General features: G+C 40.5%; 1 protein-coding gene across 5 annotated transcripts in view; it reads right to left on the reverse strand.

The window, feature by feature from the left end:
* The window catches only part of LOC127003288 (laminin subunit alpha-like), a 53,360-nt gene that overhangs the window by 13,088 nt on the left and 26,981 nt on the right, over positions 1 to 13,291 (reverse strand). For all 5 annotated transcript variants that reach the window (XM_050869757.1, XM_050869756.1, XM_050869758.1 and 2 more), the window contains 15 exons: positions 12,882 to 12,978; positions 12,285 to 12,388; positions 11,810 to 11,937; positions 11,539 to 11,666; positions 10,140 to 10,264; positions 9,471 to 9,644; positions 4,657 to 4,787; positions 4,246 to 4,396; positions 3,639 to 3,750; positions 3,321 to 3,435; positions 2,675 to 2,842; positions 1,542 to 1,704; positions 1,267 to 1,421; positions 977 to 1,119; positions 473 to 612 (listed from right to left, as the gene is read on the reverse strand). In XM_050869757.1, coding sequence (XP_050725714.1) covers positions 473 to 612; positions 977 to 1,119; positions 1,267 to 1,421; positions 1,542 to 1,704; positions 2,675 to 2,842; positions 3,321 to 3,435; positions 3,639 to 3,750; positions 4,246 to 4,396; positions 4,657 to 4,787; positions 9,471 to 9,644; positions 10,140 to 10,264; positions 11,539 to 11,666; positions 11,810 to 11,937; positions 12,285 to 12,388; positions 12,882 to 12,978 — 2,034 coding nt within the window. The remainder of the gene's footprint in view (positions 1 to 472; positions 613 to 976; positions 1,120 to 1,266; positions 1,422 to 1,541; positions 1,705 to 2,674; positions 2,843 to 3,320; positions 3,436 to 3,638; positions 3,751 to 4,245; positions 4,397 to 4,656; positions 4,788 to 9,470; positions 9,645 to 10,139; positions 10,265 to 11,538; positions 11,667 to 11,809; positions 11,938 to 12,284; positions 12,389 to 12,881; positions 12,979 to 13,291) is intronic.

A 13,291-nucleotide genomic window follows, 5' to 3' on the forward strand; every position in this document is an offset into this window, starting at 1 on the left:
CTTGAAAATCATACGTACATAACACGGATAGTTTAATCAGATCTAACAGTTAAAATAACCAGCACATAAATACAGAGGAACAGAAGAGGGACTTCAATCAGTATGTAGTCAAATTTGGATGACATTAACAAGAAATTACTCAATCATGTTCCTGTGCATTCAAAAAAGAATTATGCTTATTAAACTTCTTACTTACATATATTATTCTTATCAACAAAAAGATGTTACTTTCCTTTCTTCTACTTTTACATATGTCTTGTAAGAAAAGGCAACCATTCACTGCTCCATGACTTCCTACAGGACCAGTACAGGATGAGTACAGGACCAGTACAGAACAAGCAGACTGATGCTTGTCCTGTACAAGTAAATCATTTGATTTAAATCAAAACAACCGTTTCTATTGTTTCCTCTGTCCCTTCATCACAGATCCGGCTAAACAGGTGATGGAGAGAGGAACATCTTCAGTCCTTACCTAGCATTTCATAGTTGCTGGTGGCATTAGCATGGTTGTCTCCTGCTTCATCAACCAATTCTTTAGCATCCTTGTTGTTTTTCTCAGCCTGCTTTGATAGAAGGTGGATATCCTCCAACTTTTTCTTCAGCTGCGGATATCTGAGAGCACACAATAATTATTTGACTTTTTCCTTCTACAGCTTTCCATATCAATCAATGTTAAACTACTCTTACAAGGCACTTAGTTTCTTGTTTTATACTACAACATGCGTCCTTCATTGTATCTAGATTTTTGTGACTTTCCATAGGGTTTATTTTTTTCATCATGCATCTTTCTCCATTTTCATACATCAAATTCTACAAAGTTGCTCCCCTTCACTCTATCAGGTGGCATTTCTTCTTCCATCCTCATCTCCCACCATTCACCACTTCAGGCTCACATTCATACACCTGCCCCTCAGCCAGTGGCATATTCCAATGGACAACGATGTATCTAGATATTTATCATACAGAATATGCATACCCATGAATCTTGTTGTTCTCTATTATCTCCCTGCCTTCCTTCAACTTCTGCTTGGCTGTCTGGATGTGATCCTTCATCTCATTCACCTTTTCCTTAAAGGTACTGAGACGATTTCCATATGAGTCCATATCTTCTCTCTGTTCCTAAAAAGTTGAAAAAAGAAAAAGATGCAACTTACGGTAAAGATTCCCAATATAGATGTTGAGAGTTATAAACCAAATTGATGAAGAATATTCAACCCCTCATAGGAGCACACAGGTAGCTAACCCCATGATATGAATGCTACATACCTTTACAGGAGTGAAAAAGTTTTGCATCTTCTCCAACAACTCCTTGGCATGCTCCAGCTCCACTTCTACTTTATCATTTTGTCCCTCAAAGTTTCGAAGTTCCATCTCAGCCACAATAGCTTCAGCTTCACTGATAGCCTGCCCAAGCTCAGCTCCTGAAAATATATCGTCAAATAATAGAATGAGAAATCTGTGACATGTAGGATGTTAGTGAAATGAATCAACTAGTTCAGTCAGAACATTTCTGCTTGGCTACAGAATCCATCGCTTCCCACCTGTGCCGGTCTCAAGACCAATGACGAGTATGTTGATTTCCTGGACAATGTCACGAGTGAGGGCGAAGGCAGCCTCCACATGCTCCTGAACTTTGAGGGCATCAATGTGCATCTGGAAAGCTTCTCCAGCTGCTCCCCTGGCACGGTCCCCAACAATGCCAGTCTGGATAAGTATGAGTTTTGGCTATTAGTAACATAATCAGATAACTGCCCATAACATCAAGTGGAGAAAAAGGAGTCCACAGTTTGTGACTTTCAAAGTGGCATAACTTCATTCCTCATAAGGATTTTCCTCGTTGCATTTCAGGTTATTGGGATTGTTTAAAAAATAGTGGCTTGGAGGAACGTAATAGTGTACTGAACACATATTTGGTTGGAGTCGAACTTGACCAGCTAGGTTAACCATATCCTCAGTTATGGTAAGTTATGCTCACTGCATGCCTCCCTCCCTCCCACGGCCTCACTGCACTCGACTTTCTACTCAAGCTCATCCCTTTACTGTCCAAATCCCTTACGCACAAGTTAACCAGCATCTTCACTCTTTCATCCCTCACGCAGGTAAACTCTGGAACAATCTTCCTTCATCTGTATTTCCTCCTGCCTACGGCTTGAACTCTTTCAAGAAGAGGGTATCAGGACACCTCTCCTTCCAAAGTTGACCTCTCTTTTGGCCACTCCTTTGAGTGCTTTTTGTGGGAGTAGCGAATAGCGAGCTTTTTTTTCCATTATTGTTTCCTTTTTGCCCCTTGCTTCCTCTGCTATATATATATATATATATATATATATATATATATATATATATATATATATATATATATATATATATATATATATATATATATATATATATATATATATATATATATATATATATATATATATATATATATATATATATATATATATATATATATATATATATATATATATATATATATATATATATATATATATATATATATATATATATATATATATATATATATATATATATATATATATATATATATATATATATATATATATATATATATATATATATATATATATATATATATATATATATATATATATATTGCCTAAGGGTGTAGCTACTGATCCAACAACTTATCAGTACCACTGAGGCCACACACCTGGGAGGACAATGCCTGGGCTTCCTTCATGAGGGTAGCAAGAGGACCATCCACAGACAGAGTTTCTGTCTCAGAGATGTCCAACAGACGAACTTGAGGCTTAAGCTGGTTTGCCGTGCTGTTGATGACATCGAGTCGCTGGTGCAGGAAGAAGCTGTAGGCAGCACTCTGGTGAGGTAAAGAAGTGTTTTCATTATCTTTGCAGCTGCAAAATGGGTAATAACACTATTGTATGTTTATCTAATTATATGCAACCTTCCAATTAGTACTCATATAAAGAAAAAGATATTCTGGAAATTGAAATTGTGGAACAAAAGTGAAGTATTTTCAAGGTACAACCTAATAATAAAAATATAATCCAACAAGAACTGCTTAAGCTTTATGATTAAATAAAATTTTCAAGAGTAGTTCATTTCTTAGAGTGCTAGTAAGAAGGATGAGAAGGCTACACCTCAGCAAACGTTGCCTGAATCACCACTGTACGAGGAAAAGGATTTGTAATTCTAATAGTTTTGTATAATGAATGAGTTGATTTGTGACGACTTCTAAAGTGAAGTGATGACCTTTGTGAGAAGCAAGAGTGAAGGTACAGGTTAGAAAGACATGAGTGTTCATTGTTATTGAACAACTTATATTGTTGACAAACCTGGAACTCATTTATGGTGGGCTCGATAAGTTGGGAAAGTTCGTCCGTTGTGTCGAGGAGAGCATGGACACAGTCACCACACTCCTGACACCCATAGCCTTCCACAAGTACCCACCTGCCAGCAACATGTTACTGAATAATGTTCCATGTCAAAGAATATACTATACAAAATCAGTGAAAAACAATTAGTACATTTCCCTTAGAAACTGAATACATATACTAAGTGTTTAGTACGTACTTAGGAGCAACGCAGTATAATTCAAAACAATCAAACTTTATTTTCAACACAAGACTAATACAAACAGATACAGTCAGTACCTGTAAGGGCATCCATCGCAGTTGTCTCCGATCACTCCAGGAAGACATTGGCACTGGCCTGTCCGGGGATCACAGCCAACACCGATGCTGAACCCTTCACGACACAGACATTCTGGGTGGGGGAAGACACATGACAGAACCCTACCAAGAAGATGACACACACTCCACTGGCATCCATTATAAAACACACGACAGAACTTAACCATCAAGATGAAACTTAATTAATGTCCATACTTAAACATGACAACGTATGCTACCACAAACTGCCGAAAATGAACTGTGGACTATGACTGTTGTGTAGTAAGTTGCAGTAAAACCCCCATAGCCTGATTTAATAGTGTGACCCAAGCCTAAATAAAAATCTATTTCATCTCTAAAAACAAGATCAAGCAATGTCATATGTCAGCACTCCAAGGAAGTAAAGGTGTATAAGTAGAAATCAATACAAAATAAGCACTTTTCCCTGGTCACTACTTTCCTAGGTGACTGAATTTGTCCCTCAACTGAACACTTCACAGCCCAGCCCAGAGGGGGTCAACTTTTACACTGGATCAACTCTGACACAAGTGTATGCTGCAAACATAAAATCAAATGTCAAACACTGTACCTTGACAACCATACTGAGTGTAGTTCCAGAAGCCAGGTCGGCAGTGGTCACATCTCTGTCCCGTGACTCCTGCTTGGCACTCACACTGGCCTGTCCCTTCATCACACTGATTTCTCAAGGATGCCAACCCACACTGACACGGCTGGCAGCCCTACATACAGAAATAACCACATCACTCAGTCATCAGGCTATAAGATCTATATCAGCATGATTTCAAAATGAAGAGCCCTATTCTTTGCTCTTCTTATACTTTTCAGTGCTTCACTTACAATATGACAAATTAAAAAAAAAAAAGTCATACTAGAAGACATATTGACTGAACTAAAACTATTCATTTATTTTAAAGGATCAAAACAAGAAAGGCCATTGATGCTGCATAAACTCAACCCCTTTCACTCCCTTCCCACTCACCTGACAGGAGGCAAAGCCCCAGTGGTCTGGAGCACAGCGGTCACAGTCCTCGCCAATCACGTTTTCATAGCACTGACATTCTCCAGAGTAATGCTCACAGTTCTGGGTGCCACACTCATCACATGAACAGCCTGCAATGGAACAATAATAAATTAGGCAATAGAACAGCCATTATTAAATGAAGACTGTGGGATGGCTCAAACTTTCCTATCTGATATATCTATCAATGAATTTTTTTTTTTACAAGAGTTGGCTCAAGGGCAACAAAAAGTGTACAAAAAAAAAAGCTTCTTGCCACTCCCACAACAGAAGATAGTATAGAGTAGCCAAAAGAGAGGTCAATTTCGGGTGGAGAGGTGTCTTGATACACTCTTCTTGAAAGAGGTCAAGTTATAGGCAGGAGGAAATACTGGCAAAGGAAGGCTATTCCAGAGTTTACCAGTGAAAGGGATGAAAGAGTGAAGATGCTGGTTAACTCTTGCATAAAGGGTTTGGACAGTATACAGTACCCTCTCGAGTTTCGCGGTATCCGAGTTTCGCGATCCTCAAGTTTAGCGCTTAGTCCTAAATTCTTACCATCACGACTTTCGCACATTACCGCCACGAGTTTCGTGTTGCTTTGACATGTACGGGTCACGTCTACCTATCGTCGGCATCATGCATGCTGTTTTAAAAGGTGGTGTCCAACCATTGGGGCTATATGCAACCGCGGTTACCCGTATGCCCAACCGGGAGCAAGATGTTGGTTGTCGGTATGAATGGCAAACGGTTGTGAGTATGAGCGTGGGTACGTGGGTACCGAACGGCAGTGGCTGAGGAGTGAGGAGCAGTGGAAGATGGCCCACCAAGAGACTCGTAAAATGGACTGGCAGAGCTGCTTTGCTTACTACTTAATTAACAAGATAAGAGAACACACCGTGCTGTGGAACCACAGTCCAAAAAACTTTTTCTCAAGTCTGAAAATTGTAGATCTCCCAGTGTTGTTTTCTTTTTCTTCTTCTTTTGACCTGTAATGCATGGCAGCGACGGTGAAAAGTAATAGTGAAAAATAGCAAAAGGGCATAGAAAAGCAAAATCAGGGAAAGAAAAGGACAGAAAAACACCTAAGTTCAGGGTGAAGTGTATAAGTGCGCTCTGTCAAGTAACTAAGGGCCGATTTCACAGTCACTTTGTTTGTTTCAATCATTACCAATGGCGGTGATCGCCGCTCACCATTGCCAGATTGTCGTACTCGGAGCATGGTATTTACCGGTTTCTGACGCCTAACTATTGCCAAGAAAAATCAGGATCTAACTCTTTTAACGATAACTATAAATGAGTTTCGTTATTGAAGCCCAGAGGACAGTTTAGGGGTAAGATGTCGGGAAGTATAATCAGCTGAGTACGACAATCGGGCAACGTTGTCACCGCTTAGTATTTCACATGAAACTGGCCGATGGGGTAGTGGAGGCTGCAGAGGAAGCGAGAGATGTTGAGAGTGTGTGGTAAGAGCGGGGCTAGGCTAACCCCACAGCCGCCACTACCCGATCGGCCAGTTTCACGTGGAAATGCTATAGCGGCGATCGCCGCCATTGGTAACGATCAAAACAAACAAAATGACTGTGAAAGCGGCCCTAAGTGCATGTTGTGAAGTATAAAAGTATGGAGGAGGACCTAAGAAGCGATACAAAGCGTTACAGGTCAAAAGAAGAAGAAGAAGGTCCACACTGGCCGGTGTTGTGAGAAATATCTCCCTGATGAAATTAGTCATTCTGCTGTCCACCACGAATGCGCGCTGTGGATTGTACGGCAGCTGCCTTCAACTGCGGCTTAAAAACGACCTGTTCTCACTTCCAATTTTCTGCCTATTACCAAGGTATGTATTTTGAGATAACAAGGGAGTAAAGTCAAAAAAATTGTGATAACAAGGGAGTAAAGTAAAAAAAAAAGTTATTATAATCCACGGGTCGGAACCAATAAGCGCTTTTGCACGGATTTCAATACCTCGAGTTTTGCGATCCTCAAGTTTAGCGCCATACCTTCAGAATGAAGCAAGCGCAAAACTCGAGAGGGTACTGTAGGGATGAGCTAGAGTGGACAGTCGAGTGCAGTGGGGCAGCAGGAAGGGGGGAGGCAAGCAGTTAGCAAGTTCAGAAGAGCAGTCAGCGTGAAAATATCGATAGAAGATAGAAAGAGAGGCAACATGGCAGCGGAATTTAAGAGGTAGAAGACTATCAGTAAGAGGAGGAGAGCTGATGAGACGAAGAGCCTTACACTCCACTCCCTAGCACAGTGTTCTTCAAGCATTATATCCTGTGGCCTAGTCATATTTTTACCATTTTTCTTATGACCCAATCTAAGGTCCATTGGCAGCACTAAGAGACATGGTATTCAGTTACGGTATATATTTGCAAACGAGAGGTGACCCAACAAAGTTGTCTGACCAAAACTTTGAAGAGCACTGCCCTAGCTGATATCCACATCTTCCTGTCATGATATATATCTACTTCATAATCTTACATGCACAAATTTCAATTAGGATTGCACAGTCCATCTCTCAGTCTTACCTACACCATACTCAGACCACCTCAGGTAGGCTTCACCATAACCTTCTCCAGGTAAGCGTTGTCTATGCCTTCCTCTGTACCCTTTACCCCGGCCAGATGAAGAACCATCTGGCCTCCTAACCGTGTCATGTCCACCCCTCCTCCTCTCCTGGCCACGCCTTCTCAGGGTGCCGTAGTGGGTGAGGCCAGAGGGAGACTCAATCAAGGGCGGAACAGTTGAAAGACTGGAGGTGTAAGCGTTTGGTCTTCTTTGCTGTGTTCCTAGGCTGTGGAGGGAGCTTGTCTGATGCCTGTGGGAGGTGCTATATGCAAGGCTGCCTCCCTGTCTTCTTTGCTGGGCTTGTGGCCTGAGGTTTGGGCTTGTCTGGTGCCTGACTGAGGTGCTATATGCAGTCCCTTCTTCCTGTCTTCTGTCACTGTTCCTGGACAAGCCTGAATGATGACTGTAGTGTTGTCCCAGTGCATGCTGCTCTTTTGTAGTGGTAATCGAGCCATTTTGTAGGTAGGTATTTGGAGCATACACCGTCTGGTTGGCCTTCCGTACGTTACTGCCATACTGACTCAAGTAAGTGTTAAGTGGCCTGTGGGTGTTGTACCGTGAAGTGTGCCTTTCTGACCATGATGGTGTCTTTGGTCTCAGGTGTGCAGGGTCAGTGTTGCAGGTGATCTGGCAGGCGGTGCGGACAGTGTGGGACTGACACACCCCAGCCACCACATAGACCATTAACAGTAACACACAGCAACGTAACATTCCACCTGCTCACTCCCTGCGCTGAGCAGGCACTGGCACTTCCTTGCCTCTGTGACTTTTGTCCCCAAAAGGGTTAGTGGCAATCTGGCCAATTAGCTCTATTATTTCAGAGTACATTTTATCAATGTAGAAGTATCTATACCAATGCCCATGCAGTCACCATTTCTTTGTATGTTGAGATCACCAAACTTTCTATTAGATAAGCATTCATATTCATAATCTCTATACTGTATGGCAACAGTTAATGTTGGTGTTGGCTCTTCTTTGACATCAGATCTAAAAATACCACACTCTTTCCTTCCACCACTTCTCAGAAAATGGAGCACGTCACTTCTTAAACAATCTACCAAATCATTGCCTTATATGTATACATTACTGAATTCAGCTGATTTTGTGATGAGTGGGCATAGTTATCATATTGTATGCAGAAACCAACTAATTGTTGCAAAGCTGTTAACTTTTATTTACAGCCACCTACAGTCTTACAGTCATGGCAGAGATAATGAAGTGAGTGGATGGGATGGGGAACAGGCAGGGGAAAAAGCAAACAGTTGGATGGTGTCTTAAAACTGAACTCTCTTTAACTGTAATGCCTCTTGTAATGCTGCTAACTCCCTTATCTACATCCACCTGGGAGTGGTAATGAAGGGAGTGGCAGGGAGAGGGGGCAGACAGGGGACAAGTCAGGCTGTGTGGGTGGTGGCGAAGTGCCAGGCTGAATGAGATAATTTTAGCCTCCCACTCCCACTTCCTGTTGCTGTGATACCCGGGTGCTCAAACAAGTCAGCCGTGTCTTGCATGAGCCAACAACACACTGCACACAGACCTTCAACTCCCTTATGTGTACAAACTTTTTTTATTGCGTAGGATATGCTCACCAATCTATGCGCATCGCTATAATTTGTAAATATTTCATGTTAGGGGGGAAATATTTTATAAGTTTGAGCTAAGTATTTCTTCTCCATATATGAGTACTTATTGAAAGGGTGTGGAATGGACTGGCTAACATACACTATATAAGACTGAGAAGATAGTTTTTGTTTCTTTGTTTGTTTCGGAGCAAGTAATGGTATGTAATAGTTTTATATATATCAAAACTACTAAAAACTATTGAAGTGTTGAGGATTTAGACACAAAAAATTACCCATTAGATACCCTCCCATTAATATCAGTGGATCTTCAAAAATTATAATTATCAATAAGGATATACAAAGAAAAAGATCTTGAGAAAATACCAATTAGATCCCATCCCCCCCAAAAAAAATAGTGTATTTAAAAAATAAATAAATAAATAAAAACAGATCTTGGAAAAAAATAGATCCAAGCCAAAAGGAGTAAAAAAAAAGAAGTGGATCTTGAAAAATTACTACCTAGCCCCCCTTAACCCCCCAAAAAGTGAATCTTGAAAAATGGCCAATTAGATCTCTTAAAAAATGTGGATCTTGAAAAAAAAGGTAACTAAAAAAAAATCTGTCTTGAAATATGAAAAATAGAAAAAAATGTATTCCAACACTCACGTTCACAGTTCTTGAGGGCGATGGCGTCCCCGTAGTAGCCGGGTGCACACCTCTCGCAGGCGTCGCCATAGGTGTTGTTGAGGCAGGTGAGGCAGTGGCCGGTGATGTAGTCGCATGAGTATTGGTCCAGCGGGTTGATGTTGTTGTTACACTGGCAGGGCTGACAGCTGTCCCCTGTGACAAGAAAGAAAACAAATAAGGCGTGTTTGACAATTTGTATGCACCATTCCAATTAGTACTCACACCATGAAAAAGAAACTACTTGGGAAAAATGAACTTAAGTATAGAGTGAAATAGTCAAAATGAAGATTGATAAACATTCTTTATTTTGACAAATGTTTATTGATGCATCTCTGTTGAATTTTCCGAGTAGTTTTTTATGAGTACTAATAGAATGGAATGCACATAGTCGCAAACATACTCTAAAACTTTAACTACATGACAAACTTTTACTTGGGTGAATCATGTGAACAGTATATGGTGTGTATATATATAATGCGCAATCAGAGTATACACAATTTTACAAACTTAGGTGCTTCTTCATGAAAACTGTATGATATGTTCAATATCCATCACCCACACTGTCTTCACACATGAAATGCCTCACTAAAAGTAGGTTAAATAATAATATCTGTGCTATATATACAAGCTTCATTTCCTTACACTTACCAAGAACCTCTGGCTGGCCATAGTATCCTGCAGCACAGCGTTCACACCGCTCACCAACATAACCCTCCTTGCAGTCACAGCGCACAGAGTTCCCGTCATCGAGGAAGAAACAGCTTTCAGCAAAGCTATGGACAGACAACACACACAAACGTTTATGGGGCCAGCAGGAGTCAGCAGTCACATAGATAGTAGAGTTTATTCACATTATTAACCTTCTTTATTCCTTATACAGGTAACTCCCAATTTACGCGAGTATTGTGTCCTTGAAGAGGTCGCGTAAATCAAAAACAATGTAAATCAAACAAGAGGTAGGTTTCTATCGAAAAATAAATATTCACTTCATTCAGTGGAGAGAGAGAGAGAGAGAGAGAGAGCAAGAGAGAGAGAGAGAGAGAGAGAGAGCAAGAGAGAGAGAGAGAGAGAGAGAGAGAGAGAGAGAGAGAGAGAGAGAGAGAGAGAGAGAGAGAGAGAGAGAGAGAGAGAGAGAGAGAGAGAGAGAGAGAGAGAGAGAGAGAGAGAGAGAGAGAGAGAGAGAGAGAGAGAGAGAGAGAAATATCCACTCAGGCACTCAGTCTCATCCTCACTCGTGTGAGGAAGAAATGAGGGACACCATGAGCGACTGGGTAGTACTGGTACCAGTACCGAGCAGTCTGGTACCGGTACCGTACCGTATAGCTGGTACCGTTAGCACCGTATACCTGGTACCATTAGTACCATATAGCTGGTACCGTTAGTACCGGTACTGGTACCGGTACCTGCCCACCCCTATTGTTGAGAAGCGTGGCAGCGTGGAGACTGTATTGTTGTTCAAGTGGCGCGCGGGAAAAACCGAGCTCAGCTGTGTGGCCGCGGCGCCGTGTGAGTCGAGTTGCATGAGACATCTGGTGGCCACTCCATAAAATATTACGCATAAGTGAAAAAAAGTGTAAATTAAACATTTATTTGGATATTGGACCCCGCGTTATTTCAAAAACGCGTAAACCAAACTCACGCAAATCGAGAGTTACCTGTAATAAAATTATGTATTGCAAACACAGATAGACAATGGGTACTAGAAAACACAATTATACTCTTCAAGTTGAGGAAGGTGTATTAAGGAAAGGATATGATTGCTAAATGTATGCACTATTCCAATTAGCTACTGCTCACAACAGTAAAAAAAATATTCTGGAAAACTATGTTGAGGAACACAAATTTGCTAGACTCAAAATAAAGGCAGATTATGATCATTATTTTCAAAATATTTAATAATATACCCCAGCAAAATATTCCAGAGCATTATTTTTCCTGTTATGATTATTAACTGGAATAGCATGATTAAATCTCTAAGAATACCATGAACAAACATGAAAAAAATAATGTTACTAATGCCATATTCTCTTTGAATTCAAGGACATACTTGTTGGTGATGGAAGGCAGTGGACAGGCACAGATAAGGCAGTCATAGGGAGTGCCCTTGGTGGCATTTCCATGGTACCCTGAGGCACACATCTCACAGTGGTCGCCAACTGTGTGGTGACGACAGTTCTGACAAGAAAAAATAATTCAATTATTGATCTCAATTTAATGAAAAGTATTTATTTTCAGAAACTCAAAAGTTGGATGTTGAACAAATATAACTTGGTTAATAACAATGACTGACTTACTAATCATTAACAGGCAACACTCACCAGACATCTGCCAGTTTCTCTGTCACACACATCTGAGTGGCCATTACACTGACAAGGGACGCAGTAACCCCCATAGGGCCCCCGCTGGGCACGGTAGTAACCACGGGCACAGTCCTCGCAGGAAGAGCCTTCAAGGGAGGAAAGGGGAGGTGCATCAAAGAACTGGTCATATTGATGAGACATATGGTGCAGATACTAAATAGACTTTTCATTTGAGTGTTGGATAGACATCAAAGAGAGTTGGATAGGCATCAGAGTAACTTACCAAAATTACCATATATACTCATGTGAAAGAATATTTCATCAAACAATTCTTTAATGGCCAAGTTGATTCTCACATGCATACCACTTAAATCTATTCCTCAACTGAACACACCATAGCCATGGAGGAAGCGAGTCAATTTGGACTTTTACATGAGTACACTGTATTATAGGTGTTTTATGCACAATGTCACTTCCAACTTTTTCATCTCACCTTCATAATTGCTGGGGCACTGGCAACGCTCAACTGAGACAGCCTGTCTTGCACTAGATACTTGTCCATCTGTCACTGGCACATCTAGGCTCACACTGAACAGTCTGGAGGAAGCAGGAAATTAGTCATAGCACTGTGCAACCCCTTCAAATAGTTAACTAAATGAATAAATAGATAAATAGATAGATATTAACAGATAAACATGCAGAAATAAATATATTCTCTTTTAAGCATACGAGATTGAATGAAACTGCTGTTTCTGCATTATTCAGCTTCTGCTGCGTTTTTTCTATTAGTCTTATCAACTATATATGTAAACAGATATACTAAGAGAGATAGGTAGACACAGATATAAACAGATAAGTAGGTAGGTAGATGCAGATAGAGATAAATCAAGAACAATGGTAGTTAAAGACAGATAGATAGGTCAAAATAAAAAAAATAGATAGGTATAATAACCAAATTAGAATTACACTAAACAGGTTACAAAATAGAATAATTCACAGTCAAAGTATGCAGTCTTAGTCTTAGCAATTATGGACCATGACAGAAAACATGTCAAAATTCAATTGAGAAGAAAGCAATCGCCCTTCCTACCTGGCCTCAAATGAGCTGCTCCAGTAGTTGGCACGGATGAACACACCTTCCAGCTTGTACAGGAGCATCATGAACTGGTCCCGCTCCAAGGGCAGCCCTGCACCACATAGGAAGATAAATATATTGTGAAAATGCATTGTAGACTGCACCAAAAGCAATAACTCAAAATTACCTCCAACAATTAGGTCAAAATTAATATGTAGAAGTTTGATCAAAGACTCATGTGATACTTTCATTGCATAACTCAGCTCAGATGGCCTAATCAAAGAGCATATCTCAGATGAATGATATGCAGAAGACCAGAGTCTGTACTAATAATACACAAGTACAGTTTGTCAAGAAAGTATCAGACTACTCATAAGCAACTGAAATGGGAATGAACAAACAACACGAGGATGAAAGCTGGTAAA

This window comes from Eriocheir sinensis, chromosome 25, assembly GCF_024679095.1.
Source record: "Eriocheir sinensis breed Jianghai 21 chromosome 25, ASM2467909v1, whole genome shotgun sequence".
Classification (NCBI taxonomy): domain Eukaryota; kingdom Metazoa; phylum Arthropoda; class Malacostraca; order Decapoda; family Varunidae; genus Eriocheir; species Eriocheir sinensis.